General features: G+C 34.7%; 1 protein-coding gene across 1 annotated transcript in view; it reads left to right on the top strand.

The window, feature by feature from the left end:
* Positions 1 to 23,529, top strand: part of DIAPH2 (diaphanous related formin 2) — a 141,845-nt gene extending 118,316 nt beyond the window's left edge. Inside the window, exon 28 of the mRNA XM_048959961.1 lies at positions 23,378 to 23,529. Coding sequence (XP_048815918.1) covers positions 23,378 to 23,442 — 65 coding nt within the window. The 3' untranslated portion in view covers positions 23,443 to 23,529. The remainder of the gene's footprint in view (positions 1 to 23,377) is intronic.
* Positions 23,530 to 24,284: the final 755 nt, after the last annotated feature.

Raw genomic sequence — 24,284 nt, 5'->3', positions numbered from 1 at the left:
TTCTGAAATGAATTGGTACATCTTTGGCTGAAATTGTTTTCCCCTAGAATAGGCAGTGCAATCTTTCCCATAGTGGTTATCAGATTATAAATTCTGGCAATAAAGAAAACTTTCAGGTGAATTCACTTCAAACTACTCTGAATGTGTCCCAGTTGCTGTCTAAAATCCACTTCCTTAGTATATAATCCATTCTCCAAACTTAATTTAGGCTTTTCATAGAATTTTCTTGAACAAGCTTTGTTAATGAATGAAAAAACAAAAAATATTTTTAATCTTTGTTTCATAGTTTAATTCTTTTATGAAGATAATAGTGAATCTTTGGAGAAACTAACAATTTCAAACTGTAGCTGATAGCGAAATACTAAGTAAGGGGTAAGACATAATTTTCTAATTTCTCACATTGTCTTGTACTTTAGATCTTAAATGTGCATGCTTTTGATACATTAGTTAATCTTTTAGTACTGTCACGAGGCCATGCTAACTCTAACTGAAATAAAAAAGCTTGTTACTGAGTACGGAGATCTGATGTTAAATGGTGGAATAACAGTTCAAAACAACTGCATCATGAAACTGTGGACTCTTAGAAACAAACACAGGTAAAAAAATTTTATGGTGCATTTTTTTCATTGATGGTTAATGATTTTAGTAAGATGGTAGCAGAAAGAGGGAATCTCTGTATTTGTAATGGCTCCCTATCCCCTATTTCTCCTTCTTTGTGTCTTTGACTTAGCAGAGGTGAGGCTTTTCATCTCAAGATCTACATAGTGCAGTTGCAGACAGCAGGGGGAAGAGTTGGTCAAATTACCATTGTAACAAACATCTATAAAACAAAACAAAAAAATTTACATTAGCAATGACAAATCAAAGCTGAAAGTTCGCCTTGCCTGTTGTCATTCATTGCCATTCATATTTAGAAAGCAGACTGCTGTGATAATTGATTTGATGGTCCAGCTTGAGTGGAAGCACTTCTGGGCATAGCAGGCCTCAGAGATGCCAAAAAAGAAGAAAAGGTGGGAATGAAATAATGCACTACTTTCTCCTCAGAGGCATGTGGCCCAGTTTTTGAGAACAGAAAAACATGCTTTAGAAGAAGGAGAAAAAAACAACTCAGTAATAAATACAAAAATGACCATATAGCCTCAGTCAGATAAAAATAGGCATTCAAGCAGAGACAATGAGTGTACATATTTTACTGGCAGGTGAATAATAGGAGAATGCTGTGGAAATAATCTGATTTTTAACGGACTCTATCTGTGGGAGTACCTTTTTGCTGTTTTTTTTTGTGTGTAAGAACAAAAGAGGTTCCCCCAAAAAGTAAATTAAGGGGGGGTGGGGGGGTGAAAAGCAACTTATTTTTTTGAAGGTTTTCAAAGAGGAATTGATGATTCAGAAGAAAGGAAAGAAGACAATTATTGAATTCAAAAGGCAATATTTATGTGTTCGGATTATCTGAGCTCCTATTGAGTTTGCTTACTTCAATCAATAGATGATAATGAAGCTTGTCTCTGTATTTTTGACTAGGGTGTAGTGTTCACTCATAGCCCCCTGCTGATTATGAATAACTTAAGACACTGAACTGCTAGTTGAGGAAAGAAGTAGATTTAGAGGAAAAAAAAAAAACCTACTGGATTCAATGTTTGACCTCTTAATCGCAACTGTAGCTCAACTGTGTACCCTGCCATTGATTTAAAGAACCAAACAAAGCCAGATTAAAGATGTGAGCTATCAAAATAGGAAATTGTAACCAAAACAAGTAGTCTTTTGAGGAATGCTTATTTACTTGCAAAAATAAATGTGGTCTGTCAACTTTGCTGAACTCTTTGTATTCAGCCTTAATCTTTTATGTACAACAAAGAAGTAAATCAAATTTAACAGTGAAGATGTGTGCAAAAAAAAGTTTGAATTAGATAGTAGGGAGAGACTAAGTGTGCTGATCCAATCCACATATAAATATTACTTCTCATCCTCAGTCATTTTTTTCTTCTTTTCCTGGATATATTTCCCTTTACATCTTTCCCCCTGGTCTTTGGTCTTTCTTTCTGACAAAGAGGAAAAAGCTCTAGCTCAGGAAAGCTTATTGCTTTGTTTCTCTTCAACCTGTCTTGTGAACATCTGTAGTTGTTGATTGAAGGAGGATGATGATGTTTTGTGAGGCAGTGTAAGGTTATGTTCAGCAGGAACCAGCGGTATGTAGTTGGTATCACTGCACAAATGAGCCATGACTTGTAATTAGTCTGAAGCTTTGGCTATGTCATTTTTATATGATGTATTTTAATAAATGTTGTAATACCTGCTAGGAAACCACATTGTGGTAGAATCAAGTACGCATATTCAGTTTTTGTTTATTCATAGTAGTGCAGCGCTTATTTTAAGAACATCTAGGTTTTGGCAGAGGTTAAAATTGATTTGAAGACTTGATGAAGTGAATTCATAGTATAGAGATGATTAGTTACTGCATTCTTAACCATGTGAGATTGAATTTTTGTTGTAACATGTCCATGGAACATAGTGTTTTGAATCTGTTCATAGGTTTGTGTGTTTAAATCCTATAGCCAGTGTCTTTCTTTTAAAATTTGAAAGTCTTTAGGTATATACATGGAACAGTATTGTTTCCAAGCCTTCATAAAGGTGTAGATTTTATCACTAAATTTTTGTACGCAAGTCACACCCTGTTTTCAAACCCTTCAGTTCAAAGAAAAAAAGGAAAGCTTTTCTTTGTTTGTGAAGCTATTGAAAAGTTGTTTTTGGAGAACTGAATGCATGTTAACAGTAAGCAAGAGATTCTGTATAGAGAAATGATGCACACAGTAACTTTTTATGGTATTCTGTTTCATTTTTAGGTAATATACATAATAAAACAGTAGCAAATCATCACTTCCAATTATCTCTTGGAGGTAAATATGCAGCTTAGGTACAAGCAGTCTGTTACTGACAGTTGTAACATTTCTGCCTTGCTGTCTGCAGGAATTGTTCTTCTGTCAATCTTGGCAGAAGACTTCTCTTAGAGGTCTTAGTGAAAGCTGCATTGTTGTGTTGCCTGGTGGTGGGGTGTGGAAGGAGCTAGAAATTGTGTCACAAGGAAGGTGGGACAAGTGAGAAATGAAGATCTCTGTTTTAGTTACAAGAAATTCATACAGACAGCCAGGAGGTGATGGCAGGGAGCATACTGAGCTGCATAGGACAGTACCTGGGTTAAACTAAGTGGATCAGTTATACATCAGTGTTGAGTTAGCCAGGATCTGAAATCCAGATGAATTTTATGATACTCCAGAATGTGTGAATTCTCCTTTGTACACGTAGGAAAAATTTAGTTATTTCCTGAGTATACAGAATATCACTGGTTTATCAGAGCTGTAACTCAGAGCTGTTGTTGGAAATATAAATAGATCTTGATTAAAATATAGTAATCTGATTTTTTTTATAAGATATTTACTTCAAATTTCATGTGAACTGCTGTATTAATAGTGTTTTCCTGCCTAGTAATTTGTAGTAAATTGTAGTCGCCTTGATTCTAATTATTATCAGTTGGTAAGTATCATTCCTTCACTAATTGCATGTACCTACTAATCAGGCACATCTACTGATACCATCACCTGCATCTTGGGTTGGGACCACAGGAAATAGAGCCTGTGTTCAGCATCCTGGCTAAAAAACTGTGTCTGTAAGAGGAATATTGTAGCAACTATTGCATTATGTATATTTATATGCAGATATATGCTTATGCAGATCCTGTCCCATGGCCTGACCCAGGAAGCCCTGAGCACTGGGAAAAGTCAGGACGATTTTTTTCCGCTGACACTTTTGTGGAGTTTCTCCCATTGTATTGCCTACTTTATTCATACAGCAGTGGTGGAAGCATTGATAAAAGTCCTCTGATCCTATGAAACAATTTCCTTTTGACTCTTTTCCACTGAACATTAATACAGAAAGTGGGGGTAGAACTGCAGTGGCAGTATTTTGTGATCTGATGCATATGCTCTTAGGATCAAACAAAAGTCTGCTCTGGAAGCAACCTCTGTGGACGTCATCCAATCCATCCTTCAGCTGAAAGTGAGTCCTTACATTAGGGTCTGTATCACTTAAGTATCCAAATAATTGGCTGTATTGGGTAAAACCTTCTGTGATGGCCAGCTGTCATAACATTTCAGAAGAAAGTGTTCTGTAACTGGTTAAATGTGCTTTCCATACTGTCACATCGTTTTTAATAGTCACATGGAATTTCTAAACCATAAAAACAACCTGTCCAAAGCTCTTCTCAAAGCAGAGGAGAGATCAGCACAAAAGCACCTTATTTTAAAAGGAAGAAAGCTATTGGAAGGTGACAGCTGGAATCCCAGTGCTTAATCTGTGTAATTAAAACTTTTCTAAGGAGCAGGAGAAGCAGGTTAGAATTGAGGTAGTTTTAGGAGTTAATTAGCAGGGTCTTTTTGAATATTAAGAATGCCTTTGAAGGATAAAGTTTTGAAAAGTAGTTCAGGCCTTTCAAACAGCATAAATTAAGGCAGAAACTTTTTTATACATCCTCAAGATGCAAACAGAACTATCCTCCCTTACTGATCCATATGCTTCCATCAGAAATATAATCATATGTACTTCTCAGTGTGTGATTCTCATTTGCTGATTTACAGTACAGATGATCCTTGTCATGTTTGTCAGTGTCCCTTGCTCTAATTCTAGCAGTTCTCAGAAGGACTTGTGGAGAAATCCTTCATTTCACATTATGTGTAGGAGTACCTCAGGCAGTATTTGGATGTAGCAAATTTCCAGTAAAATGTTCCAAGACCAAGAGTATTATGTTTAAGAACATGCTATAGTCAACCTGTAGTGCAAATTACGTGTGAAAGATAAAAACTCTTCTACAATGAGGGTCAATACACTTTCATCATTTGGAAAATGATATCTATTTTATCTCTTGCTTCATCTTGATGCTGTGGGGTGGGAATATGCAGGACTTAAAAGTCACTTCTGCTGTGCAGAAAATGAGAGTTATACCTCCATACCATAATATTACATATGTATGTCCATGGAAGCACTTGTAAGTACATAAAAATTCTTATGCTGGCACAAATCTTTCATGCCACAATGAAATTTTACATTCACCCTAAGTGGACGTCAGACTGATTCTGCATGCAGAAACATTTCAAGATGTCAAAATAATTTGAGTGAGAAAGGTATTACGTAGCTTTGGTTTATCAGTTTATAAACTTTGTTTCTCACTTGTAAATTTTGCTCTTATGATGATCTGTCATGCCTGTCGGTTAGAATGCTTCATCCTCATTTACCTGATTCTCATGCACTGGCAGAAAAGGATAAATTGTAATTATTTTATAATCTGAAAATGTTGCAATTTATTTTTATCTGAATAATGTTTTCAACCATGAGAGTGGGAAGCTTCTTTGCTGAGGATGAAAATATTTGCATCTTAATTTAATTTTAAAACAGCAGACTTCAGTTTGGAAGTTTCAAACTTCAGTTTGGAAGTGGTTTCCATAGAGGCAAGTGCAATTAGTAGTGGTTTCATGGTATGTATCATTTTATTCCTATCTAATACATATTACATAAAGGGCAGAAATTTGTTTTTAAGGTAATGTTGATTTTAGAAGTATAACCTGAAAATAGTAAGCTGAAATACATTAGTTAATGTTTTCATGCAAAATCTTATGTGGTCTGAAGTCTTCCAATTCCTCGCAGAGTCATCTTAAAGAAATATTATGAACAAAAAAATGAATATTAAGTATGAACAACAGTGAGTGTTTGGGGCTTTCAGGGGAAAAGAGGTGGAAATGAGTGTGAGAGACAATTTTGGTGTTTTTGCTGTTATGTCAAACAGCGGCTGCTTCCAGCTTTAAGCAGGGACGTAGTAGTACAGTCAAGGTGACTTAACATTACAAAACCCACGGGCATATTGAATTTTCCATCTCTTCAGTAGATGATGTACAAATGAAAATAGACAGCAATGTGGTATTTATGGTTTATAAAACTAAGTATTTAAAGACATCCTAATAAACTTATCTTGAAAGCACTGCTGTACAGTAGGCGTGGTATCATGACAGTGTCTCTGCAAATGTTTCAGATCCTGTGTGTTACTGTTGTGATACCTCAAATATTATACTGACATTCGCAGTCTTTGCACTGTGCTTTATTCACCAGTATTTGTGATACGTGACATTCTTGCTAAGTACTGTCAGGTACAATATATCATGAAACAATTCTTTAGAGTATACACAGAGACTCCAATCTTTATGCAGGGACACATGTCCTTGAGAAGATGATATCCTGAGTTAAAAATTTTCTGTGCCCTACAGAATTGAAATTATTAGGAAACTCCATATGATAGGCTAAAGTAAAACATGTTATCAAAATAGAACATTTAACTTCAGGTGCAATGCTGGCAATTTGAAATTATTTGTATGCTTCAGAATAGCAAATTTCTTACATGGCCTGTATTTGACAGTTCTTCCCACTCAGCTAAGGTAAATCTACTTAAATTATTCTAAAGATCTTCAGACAAAACAAATGTTCCCAAGGCTTTAATTGTATCAACTGTGTACCTACTGATAACCTTCCTATCTATGAAGCTGTGGAGAGACGGGATGCAGGCTTTGGGGACTGATGGAGAAATTTTTAGGTTAATTCACACTTCTGGTTTTCAGGAGCATGGACAAAGAGTTCATTTATCTTCTGTGCCCTTTGTGAAAGGGGACTGAAGTCATGGATTCTTTTGCAGCAAAATAGCTGGAGGTGGATTGGACCCAATGACTGCAAAAGAATTTTCATGATCTTTCTGAATCAGATATTATATTTTGGTTAAACATATGCCTTTCTTTCTCCTAGTGAAGAAAAAGAGATGGAAAATACAGAATACAGGTGAAGCTTTGGCTCAGCTGCATTCTTAAGCAATGCAGTTAGGAAGTGTATTATTTTCTACTTAAGAAGTCTTCTGGACTAATTGCATAGTCATAATTGGATAAAATCATTCTGCATTTGTGACCAATTAAGGGGAAGGTGCACAATATAAGAATAGCTTTTTCCAAGTTCCGTGCGTTTGGCCATGTAATTCTGTTTTTGTAATAAATAGCTAGAATGTGCTGGTAGGTATAATGCTGAGGCAACAAGACTGGATTGCATGTTGGTATACATTTAATATTTCTAATGTAATGCAAGTTCTGCATTATATGTTATTTATTCTGTTACCATGTTGCAGAGAAAATTACTACTTTTTATTAGATCATCTTTTGGAACTGTTCTGTAATTAACCACCGAAAGTAATGAATTCTAAATTGTTTTCAATTACTTATGACTAAAATTATCTTAAAATGAAAAAAAAAAAAAAAAAAAGGTTTTATTCCATGGAAAGTTTCACTCCTTTACCAGTGTTGTTGTAGTAGAGGTCTAGGGTAACCTGCCTTTAAATTAAATGTCAAATATAATTTGCCATTAGAAACAAAGTGTATGCGTACAGTCTGAAGGAGAAAAAAAGACACTTCAGCATCATTTAATAGTGATTTATATGTAACATCAACTTTTTAAAATCAATTAGATGATGTCTGGCAGAACAAAAATATTAGAGATGTGAAGGTGTGCTTGTGTGTACGTAGATACAGACACCCCTACTTTTGCATGTGTTTTCTTACATATGCAGTGCTGTCAATAGAGTAGACTGCAGGTTAGTCACAGACATTCTAGAAATAATAGATTTCATAATTTTATGTTTTTCATAAAATATTAATGACTTTTGAAATGTGGAATTCCTGCTTTGTTGGTTCTGGACATCTCAGGATGATGTGTGTATGAGCAGAGAGGTGATTGATGGAGAAGAGCAAAAAGCTGTAAAGTGTTTCTGCCAACAAAGAAAACTCTGAGGCAGAAGAAATTGATGCACAGGCTATAAATTTGTCTCTCCATTTTTCCACTGCTTTTAGTTTTAATGTTACTTCCCTGCAGTCATGATCTGAAAGCTTAAAAAATTACCTAAAAGTCATAGCATATCAGTTTTAGTAAGTTGAAGTCAGTTTCTCTATAGAATTTTGCAAAGCACGTTATTTAAACAATGTGGCTCAGTGAGTTGACAGCTTGATCTTAAAATTGATGCTGTCCTTAAGTAAGCACTGTTATTGCTGCAAAATCACAGAGTTAAAATTCTTGCATACATTTTCTTACTATGGGCACTTTTCAAGGTATGCTGTTCCTCTGTTTCATCTAAGCAGAGTGTAAAAATGTCCACAGGAAATAAAGGTCCCCTTTTCACTTTACACATTAACTGTGCTTAGCAAACATTCCTTCGCTCTTAATTTTCTAAAAAAAATGGTTACTGCTGCAAAGAAAATGCATAAATAAGCATTCTGCATTATATTTTTCTTTATTTATAAAATCATTTTATTGTGTTTGAATTATCATCTAAGTTTACTTAGTAATTCCTAAGGGCTATTAGATGATCATTAAATCTTGATTTTCTGTCAGGAGGAATTAATAATCTTGACTTCAGAGTGAATTTAGAAGCAGTGGGGGATTGGAGTCAAATATTTGAATACCATTTCAGTGTTGAATTGGTTATTCATGTTTCAACTCAGTCTGACTGGTAGATAAAAAAATAAATTCAGTTCATAAATCCTTCTTTGCATTTTAATATTTGTTTTTGTATTTTTTTCCTCTCAGCTGGGTTAAAATGTACACGGTTTGGGATCGCTGCTTGGATGTTCTCCCTATGAACACCTTCTCAGTCAATTTCTAATAAAGATCACAGTAGCTGTATGCACAGATTGCATGTAAAGCTATCTTCAGAAATTGAACTTTGTAAGAGTGAGTTTCTGGATGAATTGATCAATTTTATTTTGAAGGAAAGGTGAAGCTAAAACAAATGCTTAATAGCCTGATATTGCCTTCCGATAAAATGTCACTTCATTGGGAACATATTAGAAACATGTTCTAGACATAATCATCAAATTAAGAAAGGACAGCTAACTTGTCTCCATTTTCCCCTTCTTTTTGCCTTCCGTTGTTGTCCTTGCATAGCTTCCTCTCTGTGCTTTTAGCAGAGGTGATGGGAAAAAGTTTTAAGAGCTTTTTATTTATTTACTTATACATAATACGGAAGGCTTTTTTCCCCCATCACAGTGCTGACTGAAGTCCCCTTGGCTGTGTCTGTAGCATGGGCAGATGTTTAATGGTGTATTTGAGATTCTTGATCCACATGTGCACACTGCATCTACATCATGGTGCTCCTCCAGGCAGTTTTGCAAAGAAACCCATATGCACAGACCAGAAGCGACCTGACTTATTCTCTGCTGGGTACACCAAATAGAAGGATCAGAACATATCTGTGAATTTTGTTTACTTTCTCTTTAGCCTATGGGCACATAAGAACTATTTTAGAAACTAAGATAAATAATAGATGTTAATTTATTTTCATTATATATAATTACTTACGAAGAAGTCTCACTGAAAAATTCTGGCTTAAGCTTTGAATAAATTAGAAATGATAAATTGGCAAAGGGGGAAAAATACAAAAAAAAAAAAAAAAAAAAACCCACAAGAATGAGAACTTTTGCATTTGAAAAATAGCACTGAAATCATAGCCTTGATATTTAGAGCTACTGAGAGTATGGATATAAATACTAATGGTGAGCCCCAAATAACTAGTGTTAATATTTATTATTTCTGAATCCTTTATATGTGCTTGCTAAGAAGTAAGAATTGATGACATATTTAGAAGGGACTTCTAGAAATCATATAAGACAGCCTCCAGCTTATGAAGCGTAAATGTCACCTACTAGATGAAGCCAGCTGTGCTGTCAAGCTAGGTCCTCAAATCTTGTATGACTGCCTGATTACTTCATTCTACTGTTGCACTACATTTGTAATGAAGATATTTTTTCCCCTACACTTAAGCTGCAGTTGTTGACTATTACCCCTTGTTATACCCTCTACATGACCAAGAAGAATTTAACTGTGTTTTTGCCTCACGAAAGTAAGACCTCACTTTGCAGTCACAGGTTGCAGTTAGATCCCCCCCCTTTAGCTAAACAAGCTCTACTCCCTGAGCCTTTTTGTAGTTTGTGTGAATGGCTGTCTCATAGGTCATCTGACAGAAAAGGCAAGAGAAGGCATCCTGACAAAATGAATGCAGAGTTTCATAAGGGAGAAATACTGCAACTGCATGATGTGAATCCAAGTGTGATTTTTTTACAGAAAGTAAATTTTACAAAGGCAGGAGGCATGGAGATACAGGAATCAATTGTTACAGTGTCTTATTTGGATATGGCCAATATCAGTATTACTGATTTAAATATACATTTTGTAGGATACAAATTAGTAGTTATCTCACTTGTCAGTTATAGGGAGTGAGTTGTTTGCTTTTAATTGCATAGAGCCAGACTTGATGATAAAGCTATTTTTCAGAAAGAAGGAAGGAAAGAGCTTGGCTGCTGGCTAAACTACCAGGATTAGACCCAGAAAATCAGAGGTTAAGTGGTTTGCTTAACTGCTGACTGTTTGACCTTGAATTTTTAAAGATACTGAGATTTTCAGTGCCACTTAGATGTGTAGGTAATAATTCTACTAGACATTAATCAGCTCTGGGGGTTGAGGGAGTTGAAATGCATTTATACTGTTGCCCTTAATTGTATCCTACAGTGGAAATAGTATTATTACTTCCTACCAGTGTTTTTGTTCCTGTAAATTTTTGTTGTCATGACTGCATACATAATACCACATACTGGAGTCATGATGTAAAGACCATGCTCGTTTCTACTTTATTAATTTAGAGAGGAATTGAGCTTTTGGAGAGCGTCTTCATAAGAAGGATCTGTAGCCCTGCATATCACACTTTTTTCTTTATCTCTTCTTTACTTTTAAATTTATCTCTGTTACTTGGTGTGTCTTTGGACTAAGCTTCTAAATAAAGTGTACTTAAGCGGACTTTATATCGCATCAATCCTTTTTCCAGTTGAATAAAGTGTATTTCTGGTGTAGCTTTGCTCACGTAGGGATGTTAAGCCACAGTACCACATGGATGCTGTTACAGGATGTCCATTGAACTTGCAGGTCAAGTTGTTATGCTTAAATGCAGTCATTTTTTAATTTACTGTTGTTTTCCTTGTTATTTTCTCTTGAAATACTATGTAGGAAAGTTTGGAAATTCATTTTTTGATTCATCATATGCAGCTGATAGCATAGTTTAAAGGACAAATGAAATTTGAGGTTTTTAAGATTACATCACTGTCATTAATACTTAGAATATGCAAGAAAAGTGATTATCAATAGGAATTATCAGCATCCAGAAAAGATACGTCTCAGTTCTGTCTTTTAGAAAGTGCTATCTAAAAAAGTCTAGTTCAAAAGAATTAAAAAAAAAAAAAAAAGTAACATGTCCTTTGACTAAAAGTTCAGTTCAATGAAGCGGGCTTTGCACTGTGTGCTCTACAATCTCCAGCACTCTGCTGCTTGGATGATGGTTCATGATTTTCATTGCTTTGGCTTTAAAAGCAAGGAGAATTCCTTGGCTTTCCAGTTATCAAGAAAATCAATGAAGGAAAAAGTGAATGATAGTTAGAAGACAGTACATCATGAATCTCAAGTTCATGTGAACACACTGACTTTCTTATTTGTAAAGATGAAACTAGTTCAAGTGTTTAAAAAAAAAAAAATCCCTCATGAAATTGAAGGCGCTCGTAGTTAAAACTGTTTACAGACAACAGAATATAATTCTAGGGGACATTGCCAGCTTTGGGCAAAAAGTATCTGATAGATTAGTCTTATTTTTGTGGCACCAAGGATGTATTTTCCTAATCATTTTATCTGTCAGCCAAGTTCCTCCTCTCTTCTACCCCAAGCAGAGGCTCCTGGCTTTCTTTTCTTTCACCTGAATTCATTTCCTTGTTTGTGTGGTGAAACTTGATCTGGAGTTGTACTGTAGAGTTCCAAAAGGACTGGGGGGGAAGGGGTACACCTGAAAAGCAAAGTTTTGGTTTATAACAGGAAATAATTATTTTCAAGGCTAGAAGACATCTTGCAGCACACAGGATACCAAAATCTGTTCCATGAAAAGGAGGATTATCAGGCAATTTTTGTCTTTATTAACAAATCAAGTCCTTTGCATTCAGGATATGCTTAAGGCCAAGATTTGTCCCTGAATGACTTGCTTGTTTTTCTGTACTGTTCAGCAGTAACCTGTTCTGACCCTCTTCTGCTACTCTGCGCACAGTCAAGCTAACCTTGCCCTATCAATCTTTTCTGCATTTTCAGTCTGGGTAAACTTGAATAGCAGAATTTTTTTTCTCCAAAATCTCCTTTTGCATCTTTGTGTAAGGTGTCGTTCCTACTTCCCATCCAGTCGATGTGAATATGGATATAATATTTCAAGTTTTATATTCACATAAGGTTCATTATCTGAATAAGAGGGATATTTCTTAAGTCTAGCTGTGCTATGGTGGATAAAAAGGCTGAGTGTGACTGCCTTCCTTTTTAATGATACCAGAGTGGTGTAGTTTCCTGTGGACCTATTGGTGCATCCCAATCAAAATTTTTGCAAGAATGGCTGCATTGACACATTCTGAAAATGCAGAAAAGATTAAAGAAAAGTAAAAATGAATATAATTTATCTGCAAAATGAAAACAAAACCAAGTAGAGTGAATTTGATATGAAGATTTTGTTGATGGAAGACTCCAGAAAAATTCGAAAAGTATATGTAATAATTATGTTTTATGTTCTGTAATGAAAAGGGCTAGGAATGGAGGTAAACAATAGGCAAAATGAGGCTTACCTTGTCATTCCTACTAATAAAGTAAGGAAATGCATATAAGATACTTTTTTCCTTTTCTTCTCATCACAGCTGAAACTAAGAAAGTAGTCATGGAGAATCATTTTCTCCCATAATGTAATCAGGAGAGAGAACATATTTTACCAGCTCTTCATTGCATATTGTGCTTCAAATTTGTGATGATGGGAGCATAAATAAATGACTAGAGCATCTTGTGGCTGTTCACTAGCTAAACAAAAAGGTGAAATACATGGTTGTCTGCTAATTAGAATTTAATTTTTCTGATTTGTGTGAGTGAAAAAAGTGCAGTTATTTGCTGTTCTTGAGTCTGCTTGGTAGTTCTTAGTTCCCCTGTTCATACTTTTGTATGCAACTCTTTTTCAGTTATCAGTGCAGAATTGCAATGTTGTATCAAAGGGTTATATAAAAGAGAATTTGATCATACTTTAAGTTTAGTACGTGAGGGAAGAATAGCTAGTAGATAATGTATTAAGGAAATTAATAACTGACAAAGAGGTTAGAGAACACAAGAGGATTGTCAGCAATTGATAGAAAGTAATTTAACTTTCAGAAACAATGCAGTAACCAAATGAGACTTAAAAGTGTAGAGCAACAGTTTTCATTGCTAAGTGAAGCTGGTAAAGTGTATTTTTCAAACAAAAATACCCACAGTCCCTCAGTTAGCAAGACGGGACAGTAAAGCTGCATTGAAGCCAGTCTGCGTGGCACAAGTCAGCAGATGGGTGGGTGTGGGTGAGCAGTCCATGTGAGGTGTCTTGAGCTTAACGTTGAATTATTTTTCCATTTTTATAAAAGCTTTGGATAGTCCACTAAGTTTTGCTGTAGAACGTTTTGAAGAAGCTCGTGCCTTACAATGAACCATGGTTTTGAAGCTCCTTTTCTGCTGGTCACACAGTAAATTAGTATCTACTGATTTGATGCAGGTTTTCTATGTTGTATGCACGTGTTACAGAAAAGATCTTGTAATCTCTCATTTTATCTAGATAAAATTCTCAAGAAGTAGGGTGGTTGTGCTATTCCATATGCAGGGAACTGTTATAAGTTTGAAGTTTCACAAAAGAGGCTTACAAATGCAAAATGTTGATAAGGAACTACAGAGCAGGTATTTATTAGAAGGAGCAGCTGAGAGAAAAGGAGTCTTGTAAACAGAGTGGAAACGGTGTGTACAGTTAAAAGGCATTTAATATTTATTCAGTATCGTAAGGCAACCTTTCAGGTACTTTGATGTGATGATCTTTCATGCTTCAGGAGAGAATGAGAGAATCGGAAAAGGGCAAAAGGCGGTAACTGAAGTGATCAAGGATATTTGTTACTATATTAATTGAGGTTAGGTAGGTAGATAACCGACAGATAAAGAAGACAAGTGGAATGTTTATATAAGGCTTATATAATAGCTTTTGTTCCTGAAACTCTTTGGATGTGTGCTGCTCAGGAGAAGGTCATGGCTGGATTGAGGAAGGAAAGAATAATTTCCTCATGTAGTCAGCATGTTACTACCATTTTATTATAGTAGCATTCATTTACATAGAAGTGTTTTTATTCATATTATGAATGTCAGCATTAGCATTTAGATATAGGTATTTCTAAATCAATAATTAAAAATACATGGAAATATTCTCATTTAAGTCGTACATCTCTCACCTAACTTTGAGTTTTAGTGTAAGTTAATTTCAACTGAAAGTGCTTAGAAGGCAGCATACAATCATTTAACAGAATATTAAAAAAAAGTGTAGGGAACATTAAGATTTTATCAGTGCATGACAAAAATGATGTTAACCTTGGCGTTGCTTTCTCCAGAGCTCCTTTTCTTAGTGGTAATTAATTTTATGAAAGTTCATACTTTCTGAAGTCTGCAGCTCTGGTTGGTGTTGAGATATTGAAAGGTGCCAATTAATTTTCCATTTCTTCTTTTGTCCAGAGAGTGCAACACTTGTAGGTTTTAATAAAGTATTGTCTGTTAATTGGTGGCCTGGAGAGTATCTTCAGTAGAAATAGCAGGATGAAGAAGGTTTCTAAGCTCAGTCAGTAGAAATAGCTTAACTTCTTTTTAGCTTTGCATAGTTCATTTGTTCTTTAAAATAAAGCAAAATATTTATTTGAAAGTTTTGGAACTTGCATTGAGAACTTCATGCATATCTTGTTATAAATAGGAATGTGTTATTTGGTGTCTGTCAAGCCACATCTGGTCTTGCTTTTAGCACAGATAAAAATTTTTAGGGGCTTTTTCATAACGTATAATACAGGTTATCAGCATTATTGCAGCTCATTGTTTAATAAAGAAGGGTATATATTTTCTCATCTTGGATCTTTAGAGTAGCTTGACCTCAGAGAAGAAGTTATTGTGTATGTATGTGTTTTGCTTCTAGAGAAGCTATGTCCAAATGTATACAATTGCATTTTTTAAAACGTTTATCAATTTAGTCAGACCCATTGTAAAGTAGTATTTGGTTATAGGGTCTTAAAAAGCCCTAAATGTTAAACGTGCTTCCGAATATGCAGTGATGGTACACTTAACCATTGTTTTCCCTGTATTGTTTGTAAATGGACTATTAAGGCTGTCATAAAATAGTCGCCAGTTTTAGGAACTGTCTATATTGCATGTGCTGTAATGGTGTGCTACCTTCACTGCACATTCTTTGAGGTCCTTGCAGAAGGAACTATATTGATAGGGCGGGGATAAATTGGCAGATTTTGCAAGTACGTTTTGTATCATCATGTGCATTTTTGTTTAGTTTCGTTTGCAAAGCAGATCCAGATTATGGATTTATTTTTCTGATAGTGTAAAATTATAAAAATAACATTTTTATGAATTACTTTAATAAGCAATAAAAATTTGATTCACATGATTGGCATATGTCTTTGTTGCAAATAATTTATAGTAAAAGTCGCATGTTAAGTAAATCTCTATTGTTATGTCTAAGCAGGTAAGAGGTGATGAAATATTCTTGCCAGGTTCAAGCAAGAGCCCTTTTTTTAGTACAGGAGCCCTTTAATGTTGTATGATGAAGGTGCAGATGGGAACGGATGACGGCAGCCTGTGCCAGCCGGTCATACAGGAGTGATGTCGTTTTAAGTTTTCTCATAGCATATTCAGTTCTGTTTAAATATTGCAAAATGCTGAATTGTAAATGTTAACCTATCCATGAATAAAAAATGTTGATATTTTATTTAATCAAAAAATAATTATGGATGGTCTGCCTTTATTGTATTATTTAAAGTATTTCATTTTACATGTAGACTACAAGTTATTGCAGAGTTATGTTTTTATAAAGAGAATTTGTTTCTGATGCATAAAAAATAAAAGAGGCAGTCTTTTGCAGGATATAAAACAAATTGTTTGCTTTTGACAAGGGCTGTCAATTGTGTGGGTACAGGGGAAAAATTGGTGACATTTTGTGTGCAAGAGCAGGAGAGACTAAAGTGTTATTGGAGTGTTACTCTCGTTCTGAAATCCCTTTGCAGAAAAGAGAGGTTTGAGTTCATTGCTTTCATATTCTATGCAAAGAATAAAGTATTTGTGCATGGGAGATGTAACTTTCAGTATTTAAGCTGCTAACTGATAAAATTGAGAAGTGAGGGTGGGAGTGATGATCCTACTGAGACAAATGTGTTCGTAAGCAGCCCTTTAATAAATAATTGTAAGGAATAGTTGGAAAGCTTCCCCTTTTGACTTTCATCTGGCAGTTTTTGATTGTAACTTTGTAAAGGAATAGATATTGACTTCTATCAGGCAATTTTGGAGAAGAGGTGAAGAGCCTTCTCTCATGACTCTGTACGTTTTGTCAAATCGTATACTTACATTTGAAGTGCAAAGTGAAGGCTGATGTCAAGAAATGCCTTCAGCACAAGCTGGTGTTGGTCTCTCATGACTTTCTTCTTTCTTAAAAGTACCAGATTAGATTCTAAAATGATGGCGATCTAGCTGGACGTAGACACGTTTATTGTAGGCTCAGCATCCATTACATATCATTAGCGAAAGGAGGCAAGGGACGAGGGGACCACTTCGATGTCAGTTTGATTCTTTTTAAGGACAAATGCATTCATATGAAAAGATGCTAACTTTGTCTGCTCGTATACTTAAAGTTCAGAACCTATTACTGTATTTCTCTGTCCTGTTTGTAATGTTATGGTCAATTTCAAAGCAGATACAAATTGTGAGAACAGTAGTGTGAATAGAGGAGCTGGGAATATCAAATTTCGGAAGCTATTTTAAATTATTTAAATATTTATTTTTTAAATGATTTAAATATGGTTTACCAGCATCATATCAGTCTGTTCAAAATGTGTGTACACGTTTGTGCTGTCACTCTTTTTAGCAGTAAAATAGCAGGTACAGCTGAAATAGGGAAATGTCTTTGTATCAACAAATCTGTCATTTCTGACATAAAACGTTTTTTATAAGAGACTCTATTTTTACTTGTGAACAACTGCTGAAAGTCTGTGTGTACTCATGAAAGAGATGCATTCTGTATTTGGGAGCTGAAGTTTCTTGCTTGCTAAAGGAGACCTAAGTTGTTTACTCTCTGAAATATGTTACCTTTCCAATTCATAAGCAAAACTCACTTTACTGTACGTGACACGGAAGGATATGTGAATAAATTTAATTTTATTGCAGTGCATCTCCTTTACTGTTTCTTTGTTACTACTGCTTGGACTTGACCTTCTTCCAGGATTTGACACATCACGTTTGTCCTGTGGGATTTTATATATTACTTTATGTAGTACTTTGCGTTGTCTCATTTGGTTTAAAACAAATCATATATTCATGTCCTAAATGTTTCACTAGTCAGAATAATTAAGTTGATCAGGTCTGAGAGCAATGGAAGGAAAATAATAGGGTCATTGAAGCATTCAGGCTCTAATGGGAACCTGAGTTCATTCAGATATCAAATCCAATAATTGCTTTACACCTGTATATACAGTCCCTGTGAGCAAGTTCACATTAAAGGTTTAGTGGTACAGTTTCAGTGCTGTGCTTGAAGGGGGAATCTTAGTAGTTTTCAAAAGACTACATTATTTTGAATTTTTCAGCAGTTTGTTGTTTTCGTGTATCAGTTATAGTCAGCTCTGACTGCTCATCGTTGTGCACTGAAAAATATTTCCGCATATCATACCTCAAGTAAGAAATTCTCACGAGTAATGCATTATAAATTACATCTAATAGCAATCAGAAAAATCTGAGGACTATCTTATGAGTTCCACTGCTTTGAATCAATTAATGTTAGTCAAGTTAGAGGGATGAGGAGCAGTAGATTTAACTGAATTCTGAGTGTGAAACTGTGTGTGCGTGTGTGATCGTGTGTAGTGCAGCCTGAGGGTTGTAAGCAGCTGTGATTGCTACTTGTAAGAGGCAAATTCAGAAGGGTGGACTAAAAGTCAGTATTACTTAGTGAGATTATGATAGCAGTGAAGCAATAATTGTAACTTTGTGATTTATGCTGAATTCTGTGACAAAATATCTGTGAACACCAGTGGTGCAGGATGCCACAGAAATTGAAGGAAATTTCATCACAAATGAGAAGTTATAAATACTGACTAGGAAAAGGAAAATGACAGCTATTCGTAGTAGGTTTCAGTAAATTCCAGACTCAGATGCTAGTCACAGTTCTGATTATTACTGGTCATATTCAACCTGATGCAGTCATTCCTCTCTTTCTTTGTTTTCCCACCTTTCCTTAGTTCTCACTTGAGAATTAAATCAGGAAAAGAAATGGAAAATGGCTGTATGTGTGCCTGCACAGTACTGACATGAAGGCCTTTTTTTCCTCTGTAATTTTAAAAGCCAATTACCCTTGGAGGGAAGGAGAAAAATAGATTGATTTGTCTTGTAACCCCTGAGGCAGGCATATGTTGTCTCAAACTGAGGCTTTTCCATCTCAACTCTTGTAGAAGAACTTTCAATGCATATCCCAAGTGGTACTACTAACAAAGGAAGCAAAGTTAAATTGAAATATTAAATAGATCATTTAAAGGTTTAAGGAATTTCAGCTTATTGGGCTTAAGCTTTTTTTTTTTTTTTTTTGTGAAGTCCGAGCTAAGCTGTAGTAAATCTTATTTTAAACATTGAAAATAAAAATTACAGATGCATTTACAGAAAAAATGTTAAATGTACTAGATTTTTTTCAGCTATAAGTAGGATAAGTTTGACAGAATTGTGATACAAAAGGTCAGCATCACAGACTTCTGTTGCAGAAGTGTTATTTTTCTGTTCCCATACCATGTTGATTGGGCTTACAGCTGGATTATGCTGAGCTGTGAGATGTCTTCACACGTTTAACATTTACATTTCTTATGTTATTCAATTTTGAAGCATTTTATCTGTAATACAGAATGTAAAGAAGTGCTGTTTAGGACTGCTGGTATTTGTTTTTGTACACAGTTTCGTACAGTGTGTACCTGTTCTGGTTAAAATAAGTGTCCAAAATACTAAATAATAGTAATAATAAATTAAAAAAAAAAAAAAAATTGCTCCCTTAACTCAGTTTTAAAACTTGTATTTTCTTGTTTAATCGCTTGCAAGAAAGATCTTTTGGACAGTGTTATTTTAGAGTGCTTTTTGATGTGCTGTTTTGGTTTCATTTCTCCCATTGCTGACCTTTACCTCACTGAGTGGGGCTTTTTTGTTTGTCTGTTTATTTTTTTAATATGAGAGACACATTTTGAAAGTTTGAAATTAAATGCCACAGAGATGGGCAGTATCTTAACAGACTTGAGGTTATGAGAGCTATTTTCTCTCGAGATGCTGTTTCTCAGAAAGATTTTGTTCCAGACGCTGAAAGCAGTTTTGAAGCTCTTAATTTCCATGACTATTTTATTCCTTAGTTTATATTCTGTAATTATGTCATTGATACAGGCTAGACAATGTAGAGAACATAGTTATAGCTGGTACGGAGGTGCTCGCAAGATTTTTTACAAATTCTGCTTCTGTCATTTGTTGTCAATTGCTGTTTCTAAAACGATGTACCTTTCACTTTTGATAAGCTAAAATGACAAAGATGAATGCAGTGAATAAGAAAAACAATCAAGTTCTTGTCATAAGTTTCTTTTCAGAGCAACTGATAATATGCTGTTACATCAAGTTGCATTGTAGTTTGGCTCTAAATTTCCCTGTGAATAGACGGCTGAAGGAGAAAACAACAGGCTAGCCAGGATAAAGTGGTACAAATTGATTCTAATTTATCCCGATGTTAATCTTTGACATGATATAGCAAATATTTAGGTATCTTACTCAGATCCAAGAGATGACTGTATGTTTCTTTAACTTCCATCTTCTAAAGGAGGAATGCTGATGTCATCAATATCACAGATGCTTTGTTTGTTCCCTGAAATTGTCACGTGTTGTGATAGTTCACATTTAAAACAGAAGTGGCTTGCCTACTCCTTTTTAGCATAGTGTAGTTGTTCTGTTCTTATGTGAAACTTCCTTGATCTTCTGATTGATTTTGATGTTATATTGTTTGTGGTGCTTGCTGAACTACCAGGAACTGCATGAGTGTTTTCCCTTGGGCTGCTCATGAAAACAAGATGTGTTTCAATAGGATTTCCCAGTGAACAAAATTTTACATGAATGAATAAATATTTGATGCAAATGCTTTCATTGATTCCCAAAGGTAGAAACGCCTTTCAGATTCCCTTACAGGATGCATTTCTACATCCTTTACAAAGTCAAAATTCTTTAAAAAATGAAATTTTAAGTATTTTAATCATTGTTGGGTTCTTTCCTTGTATGATCTTTCTGAAGTCAACATGAGCAGGTACCCATTTTAACATTAAACATTTTTTTTTTATCAATGAATATGATGATTTCTTTCACCTTGTGATAGGTATTTAAAAAAAAAAAAAAAAAAAAAAGTAGCAACTGAGCGTGCAAATGAATAGGGTGGACTTCTGAATAAGTTAGCATTTCAGAGTTTCCCTTACTGAGGCTTGTATCCTCCAACATGAGCACCAGCGCAGTAATTGCTAGCTGAGCACCCGGAGACCTATGCTATCCCCCTTTTGAATTCACCATTTTACCACTACTGTGGGATTTATTTATATGATTAACTAAGACATTTTTTGTGTGTTGTTCAGGTTTGAGGGTCTTTTGACCGTTGCATTTGAAGAAGACAAAATAGTTTTGGTAGCACTCTTCTCTCAAAAGCCTCGTTGTTTTTTTTTAGCCAGTTTTCCTACAAGTTTTAGATACTTCACCTTTTCCATTTAGCTAACTGCTCAAAATGTTTTTTTCAAAATAAATAAACAGTAGTTATCTGTACCAGTCATGTTTGATTGTTGGCATTTTTTTTATTTTATCCCTAATCTAAGGGTGACAATCTAAGTTATGTAGGTAGTAACTTGAATACTATTCTGATAAGCATTATCGGAAGGTCTGCAGAAAAATAACATTTTGAATGCAATCGTGTTTGAGTTGGTAGCTTTTAATAACATAGTTTTAATACTCTGACTGAAAAAAAAAATCCTAATGATCTAATCAAATGATGTTCCAAGCTCAAGTTACAGTGGTTTACAGTACACTTATTTATTGTTTACTATAGTACCCTAATCTTAATATAAGGCATGTAAAAAACACTTTTTGTGGTTGTTACCTATTAATACAGATTCTAATTGAGTATCTTTAAAATATAGTTTTGTACAGTATGCCTTTCTCTATTATCAGATAACACAGTTTTATGACTGGGCAGTTCGATCGTACACTGCCTATATTATTACTGTCATTGATTGTTCATAAAAAGTTAGGTTTATAATTAGTAGAGCACAAATGTGCTACCTGGCAAAGTAAGTAAGTAGAAAGCACAACGGAAAAATCATTTAATCTTGATATTGCACTTCTGCAAAATCTCATTTATTTTTCTCCTAATGTAACTGAGTTTCATGCTGATAAAAAGCCACTGAGTTAATAAATCTGTTGCAGCTATTGAGACTCCTCTTTTAATAACAGAACTAATGCAAAAGCATTAAGGAAAGGAAAACATATTTGTAGAGCAAATTTTTTTGGAAAAATATTTTCCTGTTGCTAACCAATGTGTTACTAATTGATTTTAATAGTAGTGTGTTACACATACAGAATGTAAGTGAGAAGGTCTGAAGGTTGAAGTCGCTGAATGACATTGACTTGAAATACATTGCCTAAAAATTTGTATTTTTCATTGCATGGCAGACATTTATACACTAAGCTTATTATGGTCTTGTTATCTTATATTACTAGATTCATATTACAGGTTCAGTGATGCTCAACACCTTTTCAAATATTTTATATTTTGTAGATATTATTTATTCCCAGAACAGTTAAATCAGCCACTGAGGGCAGTTATCACTGGACTCTTTACTCTTCGCTGTTAAAGATGAGCAGCAGCACATGTGAATTGGTAGCTCTCCATCTTGGGTTTTAGACAGCATTTCTGTGCTCATAATTTCCAGTGCCTAGTGACTGCAACCAGTGTAGAGATTTATTCCCATGCAAAACAGATTGACTTAGGGTAATTTGAATACTTTATGCATGGATAAATTCATTAGGAAAAGGAGGCAAGGCAGAACTATAAAAAGAACAAAATATCTTGCTAAAGAAGCCTTAATTCCCTATAGCATTGGAGATACTTCTATTGAATAGGGAAAATGAAGGCTGATTTTGCAGAGCACTTGCAGTCTTCACAAGCATCCTCTGTTGTGGTCTGGAAATAGTTCACTGATCCCTGACTACCCCAGAACTTCATTTAATGTTTTTAGGCCGTTTCTGACTTGGTTAGGTTATAATATAGTGAATCTTTTTCAAAGAATATATTTTACCCATTAGACAAGGCATGTACTGGGATGCCCTGATCCTGTGTCAATGACGGTCTGGTACTGATGCAAACAAAGAACAGTAACATGGATGTAAAACAAGAGAATACAAGAGGCTATAATAAAAATAAACAGTGACCAAAAAATAAAATGAAATTATGCAGCAAGACCTCATTTGAAAAAGATCAAGACCTCCAGAAAGTTAAGCAAGGGCACTTAGTTGTGGTTGGTAGTTTATGATTGTCATTTTTTCCCATGAAAGACATATTATTTATTGCAATAATTACTGTGTAATATTTCATACTAAAAGTTCACATTGTACAATCAGGAAATGCTTAGGAAATGGCTGATTTGACTGTTCTATTTTCAACTCGGTACTAAATCATAGCAAGTAGTCTAGCACTTTGGTACTTCCAGCATCTTATAATAGGCTTTCCACTACCATGTTGGTTAGTACAGTCTTAGGGTCTTGATATATATTTTTCCAGAGATTTCTGCACGTAGGTCGTTTATAATATGAGGCATTAACCCAGAATTTTGTTAATTGTGTGCTGTTTCCAAGGGGACAGTGTTTCAAGACTCTCTTAATGCTTTTATCACCTGATTTCTCTGATCAAGAAAGTAATTTACTGCTGATTGCAGAACTCTTGAACTCAGTCTGGCAGCTGTAGTGTGAAACTTTCCTGATCCAATCTCTTGGTTACTTATTTACATATCATTTGAAATGTTTTTCAGGGCTGTTTGGAAAACCTCTTGATGTTGCACTATCCATTTTTCAAATCCTACAGTGATTTGTTTTTTCTGTCTTTACATTACAGATAACAGACAAGTGGGTTTGGAAGACTCTCGTACTCGTCACAGTGGAACAAGAGCAGCTCTATGATTCTTCTGATGCCAAAGAATTTAGTGAATTGTTTTATTTACAATTACATTGATATATTTTTGAGAGTTTATCATCCAAATTGGCAACGATCACAAAAAAATACTGGTATTGACTAAATGCAAAAGATGTTTAAGTAATTTTTGTTAAATAATCCACATACTGTATCTTATTACCCCAACTACAAAGATCTGTAAACAGTGTTTAACAGCAAGGTCTTTTTTTTTTTTTTCTCTTTTTCTTCCTTTTTCTTCCTTTTTCTTCCTTTTTCTTCCTCTTTACTTTTTTTCCTTTCCTTTTTTTAAAGCTGGTAATTTAAATGAAAGGAGCTGGGGGTTCCTAGAAAGTGCTTTACATGGCTAAGAAAATAGACCTTTGTTGAAAGAATACAGATGTGGATTCCATTTGCAGTTCTCATTTGGACCTGAAAGGAAAAAAGTAATAAAATTGTATGTTAAAAAATTCAGAGATGAACTGATGTACAGAATCATTTTTGTAACCATAAGAACGCAATGCATAGCCCCAGTGAGGTTGCTGGGAATCTGTATCTCTATGTAAAGCCTGGTGGATTCAGCAGGTTTGGCTGCAAGTAGGTTATACCACATATCTACACTTTCGGTGACTTCAATGATGTATAATCTTATAAAATTATCACTGCTAAAAATAAAAAATAAAAAAATAAAACAGAGCATAGGATTTCGCCAAAATTAAGCGATACTATGGGCAGAATATGTTTTTAACTGAATATACAGAGAAATTTTCTAATTGTGAACTTATATATTCTTTATACAGATATTTGGGGAAAATATGATTGTCCTATTTTAATTATACTGAAGATACCTTTG

This window comes from Lagopus muta, chromosome 13 (assembly GCF_023343835.1).
Source record: "Lagopus muta isolate bLagMut1 chromosome 13, bLagMut1 primary, whole genome shotgun sequence".
Taxonomy (NCBI): Eukaryota; Metazoa; Chordata; class Aves; order Galliformes; family Phasianidae; genus Lagopus; species Lagopus muta.
Note: the sequence above shows the minus strand (reverse complement) of the source record. Positions and strands in the feature narration are given on the sequence as shown.